The 19,798-nt window shown below is 52.2% G+C and overlaps 6 protein-coding genes across 6 annotated transcripts; 2 read left to right on the top strand and 4 right to left on the bottom strand.

Moving 5' to 3' along the window:
* Window positions 1–3,402: 3,402 nt before the first annotated feature.
* Window positions 3,403–4,141, bottom strand: H1-1 (H1.1 linker histone, cluster member). The gene has a single exon (XM_016166145.2). It carries the CDS (start codon window positions 4,103–4,105, stop codon window positions 3,467–3,469), a length of 639 nt encoding a protein of 212 aa, XP_016021631.2. The 5' UTR covers window positions 4,106–4,141; the 3' UTR covers window positions 3,403–3,466.
* Window positions 4,142–6,372: 2,231 nt separating this feature from the next.
* LOC107521533 (histone H3.1) lies at window positions 6,373–6,848 on the top strand. The gene has a single exon (XM_016166314.2). The coding sequence runs from the start codon at window positions 6,388–6,390 to the stop codon at window positions 6,796–6,798; it is 411 nt and encodes a 136-aa protein (XP_016021800.1). The 5' UTR covers window positions 6,373–6,387; the 3' UTR covers window positions 6,799–6,848.
* A 5,315-nt stretch (window positions 6,849–12,163) lies between these two features.
* LOC107521524 (histone H4) lies at window positions 12,164–12,533 on the bottom strand. Its single transcript, XM_016166300.2, has one exon. It carries the CDS (start codon window positions 12,509–12,511, stop codon window positions 12,200–12,202), a length of 312 nt encoding a protein of 103 aa, XP_016021786.2. The 5' UTR covers window positions 12,512–12,533; the 3' UTR covers window positions 12,164–12,199.
* Window positions 12,534–15,076: 2,543 nt separating this feature from the next.
* On the bottom strand, window positions 15,077–15,549 carry LOC107504563 (histone H3.1). Its single transcript, XM_036235211.1, has one exon. It carries the CDS (start codon window positions 15,507–15,509, stop codon window positions 15,099–15,101), a length of 411 nt encoding a protein of 136 aa, XP_036091104.1. The 5' UTR covers window positions 15,510–15,549; the 3' UTR covers window positions 15,077–15,098.
* Window positions 15,550–16,351: 802 nt separating this feature from the next.
* Window positions 16,352–17,142, bottom strand: LOC107521531 (histone H2A type 1). The gene has a single exon (XM_016166312.2). It carries the CDS (start codon window positions 17,077–17,079, stop codon window positions 16,687–16,689), a length of 393 nt encoding a protein of 130 aa, XP_016021798.1. The 5' UTR covers window positions 17,080–17,142; the 3' UTR covers window positions 16,352–16,686.
* Window positions 17,143–17,327: 185 nt separating this feature from the next.
* Window positions 17,328–18,083, top strand: LOC107521532 (histone H2B type 1-N). The gene has a single exon (XM_016166313.2). The coding sequence runs from the start codon at window positions 17,391–17,393 to the stop codon at window positions 17,769–17,771; it is 381 nt and encodes a 126-aa protein (XP_016021799.1). The 5' UTR covers window positions 17,328–17,390; the 3' UTR covers window positions 17,772–18,083.
* Window positions 18,084–19,798: the final 1,715 nt, after the last annotated feature.

The raw sequence follows: 19,798 nt of genomic DNA, 5'->3' as shown, positions 1-19,798 counted from the left end.
GTGGTCACTCCGAGCTGGACAAAACCAGGATCAAGCTATGATCACATGGGTCCCTCCATCCCCTTTCAGTGGGTTCAGTGCTGTGATTATCAAATCCTAGCAGGGTGGCCCAGAGTTCAGGGGACGTGGGTTCTCCCACTTTGACATAATTTGACCCACTGGATGACTGAGAGACCCCAACCTCACGCAGTAGTAAAGACACAAGTTGGATTAAGACAAAGGGGAAGCCTACTTTACATAGATAAAGTGCTGGCCCTGGTACCAGCCCACTCTGGTCTATTTGTATGCAAATGAGAAACCCAAATTGGCACAGTTGGGTTGGTCCAAATGCCACTGCCCTGAATGGTCGATATGAAGCAGCTCTGATTGGTCGGTTAAGAAGCAGATGGGCTAGAGCTCTAATTGGATGAGGCAGCCCTCAGCCCATTGGCCAAATTACAATTCCAGGATCTCCATAAGAGTGAGCTCAGCTGGCAGAAGCAGTGTAGGACCCGGTCAGCCTGGGGCTTGCTCCTGAAACGTGGTGTGAATCAGAGGTCTCCGCCAGCAAAGGCCGTTCGAGTCTTGGTTATGAATTTGAGCCCAGTTAAGTAAGAGGAATACCTTGCAGGGAGTTGTATTCCTTCTCAAGGTTCACGATACCTAGGACAGTGCTTAGTTCTGTCACCCCTGAGGATGAACGTGCCCGTTATGACTCCTGGAGGCGGATTGAGCTCAACTTGACAAACAGCCTAGCGGGCATTGGGAAACGGGACTCTCCTGAACTCTGCATGCCAGGGAGACGCTGCTCTGCGCCTCGGCCTCCTGCACTGTGTTTCTGCCTGCCAGCCGCCTTCATTGAGGAGCCCCCAGGCCTCCAGATTAACCAAAGGGCTGAAAACCTGCCCCAGTTCCCTCCTTCGATCTGAAAATTCAAGACAGTTCTATTTTGGTATGTGCCCAAGGCTTGACTAGACTCACACCAAACTAGACATTTACATCTTCAACCAACCATTTAACCAGAGCAACTCCTTTTCACCATTCAGGGTGGTGCTATTTGGACCAAACTGTGAGGATTTAAAGCCCTCATTTGCATAGAAGTGGACAAATCAGGGACGAGTGGGCAGCCTTTCTTATATGAGCCCGCTTCACAAGCGTGTCGTAGATACTTAAAGATGCAAACATTGTTTTACTGAGAGGTTATTATGCAAACATGACAAGCAGTGCTTATAACTTATACTTAATGTGACCTTCACAAACATGTCACATGTTAAAGTTATTCTGTTTTTATTAGCTGCCGTTAACGAACTGGGCACCTCGCGTGAGTCACTGTATTGTGTCACTTTCTTATTTGCTGAACCAGAGTATAGGAGGCAGCCCCTTTAAGGAGCTTTACAGGCACACCCCGAGGTTCTAAGATTGTGCAATGGCCACCTGCAGAGATGAGACCAAACACAAGAGCGAGGGCAGCGTGGCCGGCCTCCCTGTGCTGGGCACGCCGGGGACACGTGGAACCGCCCCGGCCTCCCTGTGCTGGGCACGCCGGGGACACGTGGAACCGCCCCGGCCCAGGATCCCTTCTCTGCGTAGGCTCGGGGAGCACTTCCCTTTGGGGTTCGGCCCCTTGGAGCCCTGCACGCTTACACTGCGGTGTCCCCCATTTAACTCCTCGTCTAGAGAGGTCAGCTTATCACCTCTAGGAAGGCTCCAATCCGCCGCAAATCTCCTGAGTTTTACCTCCCAAAGTGGTCCCGACACATCCTGGAGAAGGCTCTAGTGCACTGGAGCAGCGGGGAGCCTTGGACAGGCTGGAGGAGGCGGGATGAGACGGGAGGGAGGGAACCATGGGCCGGAGGAGGGCGCGCTGAGCGAAGGGACCTGGCGGAAGCGCGGGAGGACAGAGCAGCGGCGGCGTGTCCCGAGGCAGCACAGGGGGCCGTGGCTCCCGCATGTGGAGAGGGTCCTGTCCCCTGGACAGGTTCCCCCCTTAAACAGATAGGTTAGCAGCAGATCTAGAGGAAACACAAGGGCACGGCCCAGAGGACGAAGCCGGCCCCACCACTGCGGGCGGGCCCGGTGCTCTGGGTGTGGACCCCGGGGCAGCCCCATAAGTGGTTACGACCTGACAAGCGATGCCTATGCGTTCTTAAACTCTGAATCCCAGAATTAAGTACTCTAGAGCTTAAAGGGACAGTTCTGAGAAAGTGTCCCTGTCGGGAGCCATTATGAGGCACCGAAGAAGTCACGCAGCTAGAAGCCATAACATGGCTACTGAGTTTGCTTAAACAAGGATTCTAGGAAACAAGAAGTTGAGTTGCCTTGGTGAGCCTTGTAAACTCACCTTTTAAGGTAACAGAATGTTTTACAACCTTGGAAACAGGGCTATGTATGATCATATGTAATTGACAAGCATTGTCATAGATATGTATGGCGTGCTTTGCTATGGTAACGTGGTGATTGATTATGGTATTCAATAATCACATAAATAGGCTATGCTAAATAAACTCGGGGCTGCAGCTCTGACAGTATGCCCTCCCGGAAAGATCTTTTCTGTCTTCTCTTTTTTCCCTTAGGCTTCACCCCCCTCTTTCAGGTGCTGTTCGATCTCAGCCAGCTGGCTCCGGCATGTCCCCAACTATTTAATGCGGAGTGGTACCGCCAGAGTTGAAAATCCTGCGGTCGACGAAATACAATTTAGTGGGCAGAGTAGGGATTTCAAATATTACCCCATCTGAGCAGTTGTTTCTATGAACAGACACAGCGCAAGAGCTCTGGGGCTTTAGCTCTAAAACTCCATCGCATCGCGAGCTCCTTTGTCCTGACCGTGGGTGGAAACTAGGGAACGGGCAGCAAAGCGTCCCAGGGGCGGGCTCCATGCAAGCAGGAGTGCATTGCGCAGTCGTCAGAGCTTGGCGTGATGACGCTGCAGGCCAGTGAGGCCCACCTGGTGGACAGCAACCTGTGCCAGTCCAGACCAGTGAGCCACCACCATGCCCAAGGACAGGGGTCATGGAGCTGTGGGTTTCACCAATCACCCACCACAAACCTCTCCGGGTCGCCTGGTTTTGGAAAATATTGTTTCAGCAATACTGACTCGCTTTGACCAGAGACTACCACCTGCAGATGAGGGGGGATATGGGACTGCAGGGACCCAGCCAGCGTTGGGACCACAGCTATTGGTGGTCACCATGGATGGCTAGTTTGAGGTGTGGGAGCCACGGGTTCCAAAGCGTAAAAATCCTAAGGGGAGAATGGACTAGGAAGCGGCTCCCTCACCTTGTACTTCAAACCACCTTCCTTCACCAGCCTGTGACCTGCAGCGACTTTCACAATAAGTGCCCTGCCTTGCTGAAGAACAGTGCACTTGGTGGGGGCTGGTGTCACCTCAAGCGTCCAGGTGTGTGCACAACCCTTCCTGGGAAGTATGTTGGTGGCTCTTAAAAGAGCCGTTGGGTCATTGGGACAGCGAGGGCTCTAATGGGGACTTTTATTTCTTCTTGGGCGCTGCCTTCTTCGGCTTGGCAGCAGTCTTTGGCTTGGTCACCTTGGCTTTGGCCACTTTAGGCTTCACGGACTTGGCTTTGGCCGGGCTCTTGGCTACTTTCTTGGACTTCACGGGCTTGGGCTTCTTGAAGCTCTTAGAAGGTTTCTTGCCCACTGCGGGCTTCTTGACCTTCTTCGGGCTCTTGATGGCTTTCTTAGCAGCGCCCGCGGCCTTCTTGGGTTTCTTAGAAGGACCCGTTGCCCTGGGTTTCGCCGCCGCCTTCGCGGTGGCCTTGGCCTCGCCGGGGGCCGCCTTCTTGTTGAGCTTGAAGGAGCCCGAGGCGCCGGTGCCCTTGGTCTGCACCAGGGTGCCCTTGCTCACCAGGCTCTTGAGGCCCAGCTTGATGCGGCTGTTGTTCTTCTCCACGTCGTAGCCGGCGGCTGCCAGCGCCTTCTTGAGCGCGGCCAGCGACACGCCGCTGCGCTCCTTGGAGGCGGCCACGGCCTGCACGAGCAGCTCGGACACCGAGGGGCTCGCGGGCTTCTTCTTGGCGGCTTTTGCCGGCTTCTTCGCTTTCTTGGCGGCTGCCGGCTTCTCGGGGGCCGCGGAGGCGGGCGGCACGGGCGGCGCGGTCTCGGACATCGTGAGCGCGGACACGGAGGACGACAGCGGCACGGAGGGCGCGGGCAGAAAGACGCCACCGCCCCGCGCGCCGCGAATTTATAGTGCGCGGCCGGGCTGTGATTGGTGCGCGCCGCGGCCGGCGCCCCCTGCCGCCCGGCGCGACGCTCGCGCGCGGCCCGGAGAGGCGCCAGGCCCGCCGCCTCCGCCGCCTCCTGCACGGCGACGCGGTCCCGCGCCGGGAGCGCCGGGCTCGCCCCGCCCCCGGCACGGGCGCCACGCCTCTGGAAATAACGGGCCTTTTTGCCTCGGAGGTTGGGGGTGGGGGGCGGGGTCGCTTGGAAATGAAGCAGAGTCTGGGAACCTTCACCCTGAACTTCCCCTAGAGGAAGCGGTGTCAGGGATGTTCCTTTCTGGTCTGGAGTAAGTGTAGGGACCGTCTCGAGCGGCTGAGGAGAGGAAGGCGCGAGGGTGTAGGCCCCGGCTACGATGTGCGACCGGTTCTCATCTGTCCCTTTGGTTTCCCCGCGACGCTGAACAACGACGCGTCCTAGGACTTTGGTCAAAGGAGAATCGTAGAAAACACCAGAACTCGCTAACACCATAGTTAAGAATCAAGCTGCACAAGTGGAAAACAACATATGATTGTAGTTCTCACTTATTTCTGCACTTTGCGAATTTCTGCTGCCTTTTCATCCTTGCAACGTGCACCAAACAGCCGCTGGCGCTTATAACCTGTGATGGATTCAGCAGGTTTACAAAGCTGAAGACCTACAGCATCCCAGAGGCATACGGCAGCTGCGCGTGACGACACGGTTCCCCAAGGACATGGTGCGGGGCGCGGGTTGCCTTCACTATCAAAGTGAGAGGGGGCATTTGGGGTGACCTTAACTACTTTGGGGTCGTAGAAGCATTAACACCGCTGACGAGAGAATAAAATGCTTCCGCTCACCCTGGCTGAGGGGGAACCAAGCTGCGACCTCTGGTTCTCGCGCGCGTGGCCGAGGTTCTCAAACAAGTCCGCGCTGGCCTACGAAGCTGGGCTCCCGGTTTCCACAGCAACGTATCAACTAGTTACGAAGCGGCGGCCTTTAATGTCACTGTCTCAGACACATGTGACCCCAATTTTCTGGTACTTTTCCCTAGCTCCCATTTTCTTGGGCCTGTTTTCAAAATGCATCACATAATTTCTTAGACTTAATTTAAAGGAGACTCAACAGTAATAACAATGATAGGATTTTCCAAGACTAGAAGTTTTCCTAAGTAAATACTTTTGGAAAGTGGTAGGCAAATCTTCTTTTATGGTAATAGGGTGTTAACAAAATGCAGTCCTCAAGATACAAACCCTGTATTTATTTATAAGTTGCTTATTTAGGTTTCTGTCTCCTATGTGTCCTTTGGGCTAAAGAGCCTTTAAATATGCAAATGAAGGATGCTAGATCTGATTTCTTATTGGCTACGTGGTATAGGCCACAGCCAATCAAAACGTTGAATCTGTTCTATCTCCTCTTACTACAAAAGAATCACTTTCGAAGTTTTCTAGCTTGGAAAACGTTTAATGTCTGTAAGATGAACTCTTGGCAATAGTAAATTGCTCTCCTTGCGCCCCAGAATCCAGTTATTAGGCTAGCGCGCTGTGCACCCAACTGCGGTGCTGGAAAAACTGACGATCAGATTTTTGCATCCAGAGAAATGTACTCTAGGCTTTATAAAACGTAATAGTTTTAGAAACCTCCAAGTGTAAAACACAGAGGATAGACGTTTAACAAAAAGGCACCTGATTACAGAAATTATTTCTGTAAACGTTAGTGCTTGACTCTGCTTGAGACAATGTCTTTCAGATTTCAAAACAGTTCCTCAGTCAATTTAAGCAACACAACAGGATCTCGTGTTCATAAATGGTTTCAAAACCTCACCCGATATCGGGTTGAGCAAGTAATGAGAAGAGTACGTACTTTGGGGGCGGAGTCGATATTTCCTCCATTTTCTCCCAAGAACTAAGAAGACGCACAGAATCGCAGAGCCCTAGTACCTCAAGTTCTATGAAAAGAGAACGCTCAAGGTATTGCACTGAGGTTCAGAAATCGGATGGGTTAAGACGGGAACAACAACAACAAAAAATTGAAGAGCTGAGCACAGAACGTAGTAATCAATGAAACTGGTTGTTGGAAAGTTTGAAGACTCACCAATCAGAGACTGGAGCGTCATACTTAAACATTCGTCTCATCCAATCGCTACACCGATCCTTCTATAAATATCAGCAGTGCTTCTGGGGGACATATTTGCCTCAATTCCTCATTGTCATGGCCCGGACTAAGCAGACGGCGCGCAAGTCCACGGGCGGGAAGGCCCCGCGCAAGCAGCTGGCCACCAAGGCGGCCCGCAAGAGCGCGCCGGCCACGGGCGGCGTCAAGAAGCCGCACCGCTACCGGCCCGGCACGGTGGCGCTGCGCGAGATCCGCCGCTACCAGAAGTCCACGGAGCTGCTGATCCGCAAGCTGCCCTTCCAGCGCCTGGTGCGCGAGATCGCGCAGGACTTCAAGACCGACCTGCGCTTCCAGAGCTCGGCCGTCATGGCGCTGCAGGAGGCGTGCGAGGCGTACCTGGTGGGGCTGTTCGAGGACACCAACCTGTGCGCCATCCACGCCAAGCGCGTCACCATCATGCCCAAGGACATCCAGCTGGCGCGCCGCATCCGCGGCGAGAGGGCGTAGGCTTCCCCGCTCACAGCTTGAAACCCAAAGGCTCTTTTCAGAGCCACCTACAGCGTCATTGGGAAGAGCTGTGTGCAGAGGCCTGTCATCTACCCCAGACCAGTGTCAGGGCGGAGGCGCAGTGGCCCTGTGGTTGCCCGGCGCTCTCCACCCTCCACCGCGCGCCCCCTAAGCCCAGCCCCATCCCTCCCTGGGGGCAGCGGGTGCATGGCCCCTTCCCCAGAGGCACTGCTGCATCGTCACCAGTCGGGCTTTATGGCCAGTCTCATCCCCGCCGTGTTCCCTGTGCTGTCCGTGGTCCAGCTTGGGCAGAGCCTGACCGCACCAATTAATGGCCTGGACTGGACGCCTCCAATCCGCATGCAGCAAGTCAGCTCACTGCATCAGAAAACCTGAAACTCACTGCAGATTCCGTCTGCACCCTCACTGAGAAGCATGCCATTGTCGCTAAGGCAGGACTTGGGCCTTGCACAGATCGAAGTACACCACCCCGTTTGCTGGACTTCCTCCAGGTCCATTGCGACAACAGCTGTCCACTCTTCGCCACCAAAGGTCGAGTCCTGAGACGCCCTGGGCACTGCAGGGTCTCTGGGTTCGGCCGGATCCGGCCTGTGCCAGTGACAGGTTCTCCCAGCCCGGGGACTGGTGAGCACTGGAGACGCCTCCGACTAATGAGCTCTGCTAGGAAGGGAAACCCAGGTCCCAGCACCGCCCGCGCTTCCCAGCCACTCATTCGACTGCAGACTGTGCTGCAGCGAATCCTCAGCCACAGAAGCCAGAAGTCAGGTGCAGAAACTCCTGGGAAGGCTCAGTGCGGTGTTTTTGAACCTTGAAGCAAACTTGTCAGAGACAGTAGCAGCACTATGTGATTTCTACATGACAACTGAAACGATTTCCCGATCCTCCGGCTCCCAGTCCTCAAAACACCTTTGTATCTTTACCAAAAAATGTCATGTTGAGTGGAAGGCAGGAATTACAAATAAAAAACAAATATGGGGGTTGGGGGACAGAATCAAAGAACCCTTTTACTTGGAAGTTCTTAACAGCTTTATTTGGAATAGACACAAAGTGGCACCAATGTATCCCTTCCCCCTGACAAGTGGTCACAAACTCAGCAATACAAAAGGAAGGCTATTGATACATGTAATAACTTGGCTCAAGGGGATAATACTTAGTGGGGAAAAAAAAGGCCAGTCTCAAAGGTTACATATTGTAGTATTCCATTTATGTAGCATTCTCCAAATGACAAGCCAGAGATGGATCACATGTTAGTGAGGGCCATAGGACTTGGTTTGGAGTCTATGGCTTGCTCAAGAAAATGATGGTATTTTTAAAGGAGCAGGGTTTTTTTGTTTGTTTATTTGTGTTTGTTTGTTTTTGCTTTTTTTTCTGGCTGTTCTAGTGGTGATATACCCACCTAGATATTATTTGGTTCATTTATGTTGGTACATTATTTTGGAGATATTGTTGATTATATTTCAAAAGTAAATTGAATTTTGAAATTGGATATTTGTAATCAGATTTTCTGATGAGGTCCTTTGCTACATTAATCGGTGGTGTTCAGGTGGTGACTGGCACATCTTAAAAGTGCATGTTAAGGAGGGGGGAAAAAGGCTCCAAATGACGTCGCTTGTGCTAACAGCATGGGATACTAAACTGAGACTTATCCCTAATCTAATTGCATTTTCAGCCTCTTCCAGAAACATATTCTTAATCAGCAAGTCTGGAGTTTTCTGATCGGACAGCAGTAATTTGTCACATGGGCCCTCTAGGCCCCTGTAGAAAGAGGCGATCTGCATGATAAAACCCTTCCCATTCTTTTGCCCCGAAGCAAAGACATCCAGGCCTAAGAATAATCCTTTCTGTTCTTTTGTTAATAGCTCCCTCGCCCCGCCCGAGTTCCCATGGAAACTTTCCATTTCCTACAGCCCCTCCGAGGCCCTTCTTGTTGATTCATGGATCACTTAATAAAAAAAAGACAATGAGATCTCTGAGTCTACTTGGGTTAGTTTTTTTTTTTAATATGAATTATCTCTTAATTTGAACATTTATATCTTTACGCCCTGTGTACTAGCTCAGCCATAGTTTGTAATATAATGTGAAAGTCCCGGAATGATCACACGTTTATTTCTGGCACTCGCATGAAATCCCTTTGCCTAGCATTAGAGTTTACAGCAGCTTTGCTTGAATTTCATGCACCAACCCCAGGAAAGGGCACTCACCTCTCCGCACTGTGCCCTACACGACAGGGCATTAACCCCTGGCAGTGAACATTCTGCCCCTCTGCCATCCTTCATGGTTTAAGAGTGTATGCTGGATTTAAATTAAAGCACACCGTCCATACTGGTGTTATGTTGGAAATCTTTTGAAGTCTTTCACATGCTTTAGTCCTGTCTGTATCATAAACATTTACTTTTTAAACACACAAGACCTGGGGGATAGGAATTTATGTCAACAAACTAGGTGCCCTCATTTTGCTGACAATAACTCAATCATCAACAAGTATTCACTGTTTTTATGGACAAGGCCACTAACACTCAGATGGACAAACGTCCCCGTCAAGTTTGAGAGCTGCCACTCACAGATTGCAAGCCCTAGGCCTGGTTGGGTAGCTTGACTATATGTTTGCCAATTCTTGTTTTTTGGGATTTGGGCTTGTTCAATTCCAGCGTGGGAATGATCCAAAGGATCCGCAGGATAGATAGATCCCTAACACGCACAAAGGAGGTGATATTTTTTTCTGTACATGTGTGACAGTCCTGATTAGAATTTCTTATTTTCAAAAAGAGGAAAACTTCCTACACTGCATTGCCAGGGTCAGCGACTCAGTGAGCCTTCCAGGGTATCCTGTTCTTTGCCTTCACCAAGGGCCGCATCCTCCACGGCCTTGGAGGCGGATTCGCCCATTTTCATCACCTAACGTTTTCTCCATCAAAGGCCCTTCTAATGGCTGCCCACTCTTTTCCAGGAACGAGCTCACAGTTCCCACTCGGTCCACAGAAACACATTAAACCAACCACTGTAATGAAAATGTTCCAAGCAAGACGCCCTTCGATAAACATTTCTTTTGTGTTGGAAAGCCTGGGAATAGGTAACGCGGATCATCGCATGCCGTGTGGTCTTCGGGGGAGAGTCCGGTGTGCAGGGTCCCACTTCTGTGCTGCTCTTCTACTGGGGAATTTTTAGAGCAGCCAGCGCTGAGGTACAGTTAGTTGCACATTATTAAGCTAATGCTCAAAGCAACCCTGAGACTGAAATTAATTAGTGCGACACCAATTTAAGACAAACAAGTAATTTATCTGTGCCCACGCCAGTGCGGCCGAGGTGTGAGGCCAGGAGCCTACCCCCCAGGACCATGTGATGCCTCTTTTCTGAGAAGTGCCCGGCTGACAGAAAACATTGCTTTCCTGCTACTTTCCTGAGGTTGTGGTGAGATAGTACCTTGATGCCCAGGTAGTCTTTGTAGAGGAGTCAGATTTTACCTCCTCTCTTAGCTTCTTGGTTGGGCCTGAGAATCACATGGACATACGACTGAAGGGGGGCAGAATAGGCCACCCCCAAATGTGCCACTTTGGCATGTGAATTATTTTGAGCTGAAGGCAATCAGGAGGCAGCCTATAAAAAACACTTTTACCCCTTCCTTAACTGCTAAAATGATTTAGATAGAGGGTCTGGCCTAGAAAGAGATCTGTAAGCAGAGATAACATTGATCTGAATGACCTACCTGCAGGGCAGGGCAGACACCTGATTACCTAATACCTGCTCTTCTCATCTTCCTGCGGACTGAGCTCCTCTTTGGAGCCCCAGGCCCCATCCCATTCCCTAGCCGAAGTGCCTGCCTGCCTTTGGCTCTCATATTTTTAAGGTGTTCTTGGATGTACAAAGTTAAATTCATTTTTCTTCTATTAATCTGTCTTGTGTAAATTTAATTAGTAGACAAGCCAAACAAACCCAGAAGGGAAGAAGAGAAATTTCTTCTGCCCCAACAAGACAAATTAACAGAACAGCATGCGACCGTATTAGATATAACTCTTACATGATACAGGCTTCCTCATGGGGACATAATGACACCCACGAGTCAGTCAGATCTGATCGCGGTGGGACGGAGTGATTGTTCTGCCACACCCCGGGTGCGTGGAGGACACCTCACCACTTCACAGACGCTCTCGAAGAGCTGGTGCTCGAGGAAGATGTGAGAAGAGAGCTCTAGCCGTAGTTCATTGAGAACCAGGAAGAGTCATGGGACCCCAAAAAGCTGAGAGGAACCAGAGAGAACACAGGATGTGGGTCAGGAAGGTGCCGCGAACCCCTGACGACATTGAGAGGGTAGGATCAGGAAACGGTGAGATGTAGCAGAGATCAAATTCTCAGGCCTTGGAGATTTAGTACAACGGGAAGGATCTAGTCATTAACAGGAATGCTGATTAAGTGGAGAGGAACCACGAGGTATTTACACGTGGAAAGAGCCAGCGGAAAGGATTAAGGATTAAAACTTTAAGTGGGATATCATGACGGCTCCTGTAGGACAGCTAATTTACTGTCCAATCAAATAAGATGTTGAGCATGCAGGGGCCTCTTTTAACTGTCCTAAGATGTGGCAGGTGGAGAGAAGGGAGCTGTTCCTGGTGACAGGGTGAGTGTTCACTCTGGGTGTTAAGTGACAGATGCAAGTCCTCAGGTAGGGGAGAGTTAGGGCGCAGGTGGGAGGGTGAGCCCGGGGGAAGGCCACTTGTGCCTGGAGGGTAAATAGAGGTTAGTTTGCAGTCAGCGTCCCAGGTTGGAGGTCATAGGTTGAACACGTGAAGTGCTGTGTAAGTTAAATTATCAAACGTTTGGAAATAAAACGGTAGGACGGTCGATGACCTGTCGGCCAGAGTCCCCGCCTGGGTAAGGCGTAAACATTTAAACGTGTCCCCCGCCCCTGAGCTCTGTGCGTCCGGCATCCGTCGCCCTTCCCGCAGGAGGGGGCCGGCGAGCAGGCCGGGGCGCCCTCTACAGGCCGCGCGGAGCTGGGCGCCCGGGCGCCACCGGGGAGGCGCGTTTCCCCGCAGTTGGGCCGAGGACGCCAATGACTCCGCTCGGTACCGTTCAGGCTGGAAAACTTGCCGTCCCGAGGGCCACTCGCCCCGGGCGGGTCTCGAGCAGCGGCATCCGATCGCGTGAGGACCCCCCCCCCCCGCGTCCCCGGAGCACGTTTGACCCGCCGTCTCCGGCGGTGACCGCCGGCCAGACAACGGCCCGAAGCCAAGGTGGCCAGACCTAGCAGAGAAATGGCACCGCGGCGGACCGCCGAGTCGCGGGGCCGGGCGTCGCGAGCTCACAGCCCTTCGCGTGGCGGGTGGCTGGCCCTGAGAAGGGCCTTTGGGGCGCGCCGGGGCGGCCGGCGGGGCGCGGGGGACGCTCAGCCCCCGAAGCCGTAGAGCGTGCGGCCCTGGCGCTTGAGCGCGTACACCACGTCCATGGCCGTGACCGTCTTGCGCTTGGCGTGCTCCGTGTAGGTGACGGCGTCCCGGATCACGTTCTCCAGGAAGACCTTGAGCACCCCGCGGGTCTCCTCGTAGATGAGCCCGGAGATGCGCTTGACGCCGCCGCGCCGCGCCAGGCGCCGGATGGCGGGCTTGGTGATGCCCTGGATGTTGTCGCGCAGCACCTTGCGGTGGCGCTTGGCGCCGCCCTTGCCGAGCCCCTTCCCGCCTTTGCCGCGGCCAGACATGGCGAAAGATGGGTCTCTGGGATGTGTAACCGTGCAGGCCGCTGCAGCCTCTTAAGTAGCAATGGGGCGGACCTCGTTTGAAACTGAAAGACCGGAAAACGCGGAAAACCGCCCGAGTCCCCGCCCCTGAGTTCTTGGGCCTCAAGGAAACGCGGTGTACAAAGACTTTTTGGTATTTAGAAAATGAGAAATTCTAATCAGAAGTTTATCCATCCCATGTATATTTTTGGATTATTCCCACAGTGGGGTTGAAGACGCCCAGATCCCAAGAAACAGGAATTGGCAAATATATAATCAATCAACCCGACCAGGTTTAGGATCTAGAATCTGAGCAGCTGCTCTCGGGCTGCAATTGAGTTGTTTATTGGAGTGTCAGTGGCTTCATCTGTAAAAGGGAGAAATACTTGTTGATGATTGAGTTATTGTCAGCAAAATGAGAGCACCTAGTTTGTTGACATTAATTCCCATCGCCCAGATCTTGTGTCTTTAAAAATTAAATGTCTACAATACAGACAGGACAAGGCACAGAGAAGATTTCAAAACATTTCCAAGATAGCGCCAGTATGGACAGTGTGCTTTAATTTAAATCCAGCATACACACTTAAATCATGAAGGATGGCAGAGGGGCAGAATGTTCACTTCCAGGGGTTAATTCCCTGTCGTGTAGGGCACAGTGGGGAGAGGTGACTGTCCTTTCCTGGGGTTGGTGTATGAAATTCAAGCAAAGCTGCCATAAACTCTAATGCTAGGCAAAGGGATTTCATGCGAGTGCCAGAAATAAACATGTGATCATTCCAGGACTTTCACATTATTTTAAAAATTATTGCTGAGCTAGTACACAGGGCATGAAGATAGAAATGATGTCCTTAGAATAGACTAGAATGTTCAAATTAAGACATGACTTCCATTGTTTAGGAAAACAAACAAACAAACCTGACCTGAGTATCCGCGAATTTCTAAGTGTCTTCATGAAGCGGTTCATGAATCTGGCCGCTGTGCATTGAGCAACGAGCAGGGCCTCTGAGAGGTCATAGGAAGTGGGAGTTTTTGCATGAACGGGGGGATGCAAGGGCGCTTCTAACAAAAACGAAGAAATCGGGCCTGGACGTCGTTTTTTGGGCGGTGGAGAAAGAGAAGAAAAGGAACATCATCATACGATTCCAATTAATCTGTTAAGCACTTCCAAGCACATGTTTTTGACTGTTTCTTTGTTAGTTTTCATCGCCCACTCCACCTCCATTTTTGTATTGTTTTATTTGTAATTCCTGCTTTCCACCCGTGGTGGCTGAAAAATGGACTCTTACTGGACATTACTGTTTGACTATTGCTATGGGCACCTAGGCCTTTGATTATAGGAACATAACATCCTAAACAAGCTTTCTGCTTCTGTACCCCCGCTGACGCACCTGACCTGTGAGTTGACAGGTAGTGAATAGAAGAAAGATAGCCCTTTGTGTATAGACAGAATGAAGAATGAGATTTTGGGATTAAAAACCCTGTACCTCTACATTTCTGGGCTGCTTCGTTTGGGGTCTGTGTACCCCTGGCAGACCCAGCTGGCTGAATAAAGTGTTTCCTTTAACTCACTGAGTTCCAGTGGTCCATGTGTCATTCGGGGGCTGGCAGCTACAACACACTCAACATGACATTTTTTGTAAAGATACAAAGGTGTTATGAGGACTGGAAGCCAGAAGACCATTTCAGTTGTCACGTAAAAATCACATAGTGCTGCTACTGTCTCTGACAAGTTTGCTTCAAGGTTCAAAAACACCGCACTGAGCCTTCCCAGGAGTTTCTGCACCTGACTTCTGGCTTCTGTGGCTGAGGATTCGCTGCAGCACAGTCCTCGGTCGAATGAGCGGCTGGGAAGCGCCGGCGGTGCTGGGACCTGGGTTTCCCTTCCTAGCAGAGCTCATTAGTCGGAGGCGTCTCCAGTGCTCACCAGTCCCCGGGCTGGGAGAACCCGTCACTGGCACAGGCCGGATCCGGCCGAACCCAGAGACCCTGCAGTGCCCAGGGCGTCTCAGGACTCGGCCTTTGGTGGCGAAGAGTGGACAGCTGTTGTCGCAATGGACCTGGAGGAAGTCCAGCAAACGGGGTGGTGTACTTTGATCTGTGCAAGGCCCGAGTCCTGCCTTAGCGACAATGGCATGCTTCTCAGTGAGGGTGCAGACGGAATCTGCAGTGAGTTTCAGGTTTTCTGATGCAGTGAGCTGACTTGCTGCATGCGGATTGGAGGCGTCCAGTCCAGGCCATTAATTGGTGCGGTCAGGGTCTGCCCAAGCTGGACCACGGACAGCACAGGGAACATGGCGGGGATGAGACTGGCCATAAAGCCCGACTGGTGACGATGCAGCAGTGCCTCTGGGGAAAGGGCCATGCACCCGCTGCCCCCAGAGAAAGATGGGGCTGGGCTTGGGAGGCGCGCGGTGGAGGGTGGAGGGCGCCGGGCAACCACAGGGCCACTGCGCCTGCGCCCTGACGCTGGTCTGGGGTAGATGACAGGCCTCTGCACACAGCTCTTCCCAATGACGCTGTAGGTGGCTCTGAAAAGAGCCTTTGGGTTTCAAGCTGTGAGCGGGGAAGCCTACGCCCGCTCGCCGCGGATGCGGCGCGCCAGCTGGATGTCCTTGGGCATGATGGTGACGCGCTTGGCGTGGATGGCGCACAGGTTGGTGTCCTCGAACAGCCCCACCAGGTACGCCTCGCACGCCTCCTGCAGCGCCATGACGGCCGAGCTCTGGAAGCGCAGGTCGGTCTTGAAGTCCTGCGCGATCTCGCGCACCAGGCGCTGGAAGGGCAGCTTGCGGATCAGCAGCTCCGTGGACTTCTGGTAGCGGCGGATCTCGCGCAGCGCCACCGTGCCGGGCCGGTAGCGGTGCGGCTTCTTGACGCCGCCCGTGGCCGGCGCGCTCTTGCGGGCCGCCTTGGTGGCCAGCTGCTTGCGCGGGGCCTTCCCGCCCGTGGACTTGCGCGCCGTCTGCTTGGTCCGAGCCATCGCGACCTCCCGAGAGCGCCGGGCCGATGGGGCCGGGAGGCCGCCCCTCCGGCCGTATATATAGCGCCAGCCCCGCTCCCATTGGCCCCGGCGTCTGTCCCCCACGGCTCGCGGGGCGCTTCCCGGCCACGTGATCCCCGGGCCTGCAGCCGGAAATCGGCTTCTTCCTCCCACCCGCCCCGCCAGCCGCTGCTGGTTCAACCCGCTCTCGCCCCTACCGGCTTCGGGCCGTTTCTCGGCAGAATTAAACATAAAGTATTACAGCGATATGTCTTGATTTCTGAATAAAAAGTTTAACACCCGAAACTGGCTTTCATTTTGAAAAGGCGCGCGCAAGATGTGATTGGACAACAGTATTTATAGCTTCCTGTTTGGGAAGGCCAATTTCAAGTCAATTACTTCATTTCTCTATTTAAACTTATGGAGAATTTTAAAAAGTTTTTGTAGACTTTTTCGAAGCGCACCAAGACCATTTACACCAATTTCATTTGCTATTGTAACTACATGAACATTAACTTTTCTCTCAGTACAGCGTCTTCATGGTAAAGCCTTCTCACTGGGTTTCAGTTTCACTGGCTTTCTGTGAAATGGGGTTAAAATGCACAGAATTACTGTGCATTTTTTAAGCCCTGCTGAAGCCTATTATCTCGGCCTGAAAGACACCACCGTGGACAAGCAGTGATGCGTTCCTGCTCACCAGAGATGAGGGCCCCGCAGGGTGGAAGGCGGGCGGACTGCAGGCGATGAGTCCACTTAAGATATAAAAGACATCCTCAACACCGCACAACCTGGAGGGTGGTTTCATCTCTTTGTGGGGCACTTACTTGATTCACATCTAAATGTTTACCTTTGACCAAGCATTGTTCTCCACTTTTTCCCCCATTAACCCTGAGGCCAGCTGCACTGATTGCCCTAATTACCTGGGAAACAAAGTATCTCTGTAACCGCTTCACTTGGCGGATGGTAACTGTTTGTTGTAACTTTCAAATGGAGGGTCGGTTTCGCGTTAAGGAGTGTGGAAGTGCTGACACCTAGCGGCCAACTTGGGTAAAGACAGTTTCCAACCGGAGGCTTAAATGAGGACATGCAGCCCTTTCAGTGAAAACGTGGGTGGCTCTGAAAAGAGCCTTTGATTTGGACTCGGCTCGTCCGAGCTGCTGCAAACACAAGCAGGCGTCTACTTGCCCTTGGCCTTGTGGTGGCTCTCGGTCTTCTTGGGCAGCAGCACGGCCTGGATGTTGGGCAGCACGCCTCCCTGCGCGATCGTCACCTTGCCCAGCAGCTTGTTGAGCTCCTCGTCGTTGCGGATGGCCAGCTGCAGGTGGCGCGGGATGATGCGCGTCTTCTTGTTGTCGCGCGCCGCGTTGCCCGCCAGCTCCAGGATCTCGGCCGTCAGGTACTCCAGCACGGCCGCCAGGTACACGGGCGCGCCGGCGCCCACGCGCTCGGCGTAGTTGCCCTTGCGGAGCAGGCGGTGCACGCGGCCCACGGGGAACTGCAGCCCGGCCCGCGACGAGCGCGTCTTGGCCTTGGCGCGCGCCTTGCCGCCCTGCTTACCGCGTCCCGACATAGCAGTCAAGTCCCAGCCAAGTCCTGTAGGACAGGAAAAACTGGACAAATAGTTGAACTGTATCTTGTAGTTTGAAGAAACTCTTTTATAGATAGTGTAGGAATGCGGCAATGACTGCACTGATTGGTTGGAATATTGTCTGTCCAATAGGAAAGAGAAATGTGACGATGTCCTGACCATCCAATCAGAAGGGAGAAGCCTTCATCGTTCATTTACATTGAGGAGCATATAAAGACGAATGGGCTCTGCAGTGCTCATACTGACTGTGGTGGGAAGTGTGATCAGTAATTCTACAGGTCGTAGGAGAAGCCATGCCTGAACCGTCCAAGTCTGCGCCCGCCCCGAAGAAGGGCTCCAAGAAGGCGGTGACCAAGGCGCAGAAGAAGGACGGCAAGAAGCGCAAGCGCAGCCGCAAGGAGAGCTACTCGGTGTACGTGTACAAGGTGCTGAAGCAGGTGCACCCCGACACGGGCATCTCGTCCAAGGCCATGGGCATCATGAACTCGTTCGTCAACGACATCTTCGAGCGCATCGCGGGCGAGGCGTCGCGCCTGGCGCACTACAACAAGCGCTCGACCATCACGTCGCGGGAGATCCAGACGGCCGTGCGCCTGCTGCTGCCCGGGGAGCTGGCCAAGCACGCCGTGTCCGAGGGCACCAAGGCCGTCACCAAGTACACCAGCTCCAAGTAGACGCGCTCCTGAGCGGTTTTGCCGCTAACCCCAAAGGCTCTTTTCAGAGCCACCCACTTTTTCTGGGGAGAGCTGTAACTGACATTTGTGAGTGGGGATCCTGGATGTCTGCTGTGGATGTAAGTTGAGTCTTGAGAGTCCTTAGTTGTACTTGGGATAACTTCTGAGCCATTATGCGACCTGGAGGTATCTTGGCTTTAACTGAAATACTGCTGTGATCAGCTCCCAGGCGACTTCTAATTTGCATCTTTATTAATCCACTTTCCATGTCCCCTAAGCCTCTAAGTGCTCATTAAACTACACTTTCCCTGCCTCTTTCTGTTGGAGAATGGAATTCAAAGGGGTAAAGAATTTCTAGAGCAGGGCCCCTCTGGGTGATTCAGGCTGCCCTTGAGAAGGCTCCTGGTGCCCCCAAGGCCTGGTGGGGGCACCTCTTTCCCGAGCCTGGATTCCTGGAAACAAAGCAAAATCACCCGCGGTTCCCGTGGCACATTTCTATGGGCCGCACCCTGTGCTCTTTACTTACCGATGAAATGAGATTCCTTTTATTTTCTCAGAATTGGTTACTGATGGCAACAGCCCATTTGAAGCTATTTGATTTTTTTTTTTTTTTTGCATCCCAGAAATCGGGGCTCCCATTTCCTGGTATTTTGACCGTTTGGGGATGCCGCTATAAGGGCAGGGAGGGTGGCCTCCATCTCTAGTGCCAAAAGGTTTGAATTTCCCGCCCTTCCTCACTGGCGCCACCTCGTGGTTGACGGGCGGATGGAGAGAAGGGGAAATGGAGAGAAATGTACTTGTACTACTCTGCAGACCTGTTTTTAAAAGAATCTGGGACTGTAAAAATAATCCCCAAAACACCGAGGGGACCCTTGGTCGAGGAAGAGGAGCTAATGGAGCCGGTCTAGATTTTAGGTTGGAGGATGGGTGGGGAGTCAGCTGTTGACTGCTTATTACAACAGCAAAAAATTACTTTTCCCTTTAGTTTATGAGCACTTTATGAGCTTGTCTCTACCTTCCTTTCTCCCTTTCTCATTCCTTTCTAGTATTTGATGTTTTACTCAAAACTATACCCTCGACAACCTCAGACCGGAAGCCAGTGCTCCCAAACTCGAAGCTAGATTTTTCTTGCCATCTGTTCTGACACTTGGATGATCTTTAACAAATGAATGAGAAATTAAGGGAAAAAATCAGGTGCCTAGACTTTGCGGTAGACCCTGGATCAAAAGTGGGGAGTAGTGAGAAGCTAGAAAAAAAAAATTGTGTACATTTCCCTAGTTGATTCTGACCAAGCACCAACTTTAGACAGACACAGCAGGGCCAGTGAGCAAGCCCGTGAACTTGAGAGAAATAGAACTGTTGCTGAACACAAGGGGTTCACTGCCTGGGGTTTTCCATTCAAGAGGGAGACGTGGTTGTTCTTAGGTAGTTTCATTTACTTACAGCAAGTGAAGGAATCGAGATTCACATCCAAACTGTCTCCAGGAGCCCAGGCTTGGCCATGGCTTATACACACTATTCGGTTAATTACCTGCTGATTTCCTCTTAGCAGTCTGCTAAACTTACCCTGTGGAGTTCCAGGTCAAACCCATCCAGGTTACAGCTGAGTCTGCAAAATATTGTTACATGTTAACATTTAGCAGAAAGAGCATTTAGTAAGAACCACCCAGACCTTGAAACCCTTGTCCTAAGTAAAAGGATTTATACACACTCTTCCTTACATTTTTTTTTCTCCCAGAGATGCAGTCTCTGACTTACAAAGCAAACAAAGAAAATAACTTGGACTACATCCCCAATTCTTTTTTGTCTTGGAAATTTTTCCTGCCTTCCTATCCAATAAAGATGGCCTGAAGACAGAAGCCGTGAATGTGCAAAGAACTGGATTTGCAAAGGGAGGGAAAGAGGGCACTGCCGGGGGTGCCCAGGACCAGACGCAGGGGGCTTGGGAGAACTGTGACTGGGAGGGTGGTTAACTGAGAATTCTGAAAAGAGGTGAAAGGTCCACAAAGAGACAGGTAGCGGGAGGT

Source organism: Rousettus aegyptiacus, unplaced genomic scaffold (assembly GCF_014176215.1).
Source record: "Rousettus aegyptiacus isolate mRouAeg1 unplaced genomic scaffold, mRouAeg1.p scaffold_m13_p_17, whole genome shotgun sequence".
NCBI lineage: Eukaryota > Metazoa > Chordata > Mammalia > Chiroptera > Pteropodidae > Rousettus > Rousettus aegyptiacus.
The sequence above is the reverse complement of the archived record's forward strand: the minus strand, read 5'-3'. Positions and strand labels throughout refer to the sequence as shown.

Coding starts and splice junctions, on each gene's coding strand:
- H1-1 (XM_016166145.2), bottom strand. CDS start 4,105: ATGTCCGAGACCGCGCCGCCCGTGCCGCCCGCCTCCGCGGCCCCCGAG.
- LOC107521531 (XM_016166312.2), bottom strand. CDS start 17,079: ATGTCGGGACGCGGTAAGCAGGGCGGCAAGGCGCGCGCCAAGGCCAAG.
- LOC107521532 (XM_016166313.2), top strand. CDS start 17,391: ATGCCTGAACCGTCCAAGTCTGCGCCCGCCCCGAAGAAGGGCTCCAAG.
- LOC107521533 (XM_016166314.2), top strand. CDS start 6,388: ATGGCCCGGACTAAGCAGACGGCGCGCAAGTCCACGGGCGGGAAGGCC.
- LOC107504563 (XM_036235211.1), bottom strand. CDS start 15,509: ATGGCTCGGACCAAGCAGACGGCGCGCAAGTCCACGGGCGGGAAGGCC.
- LOC107521524 (XM_016166300.2), bottom strand. CDS start 12,511: ATGTCTGGCCGCGGCAAAGGCGGGAAGGGGCTCGGCAAGGGCGGCGCC.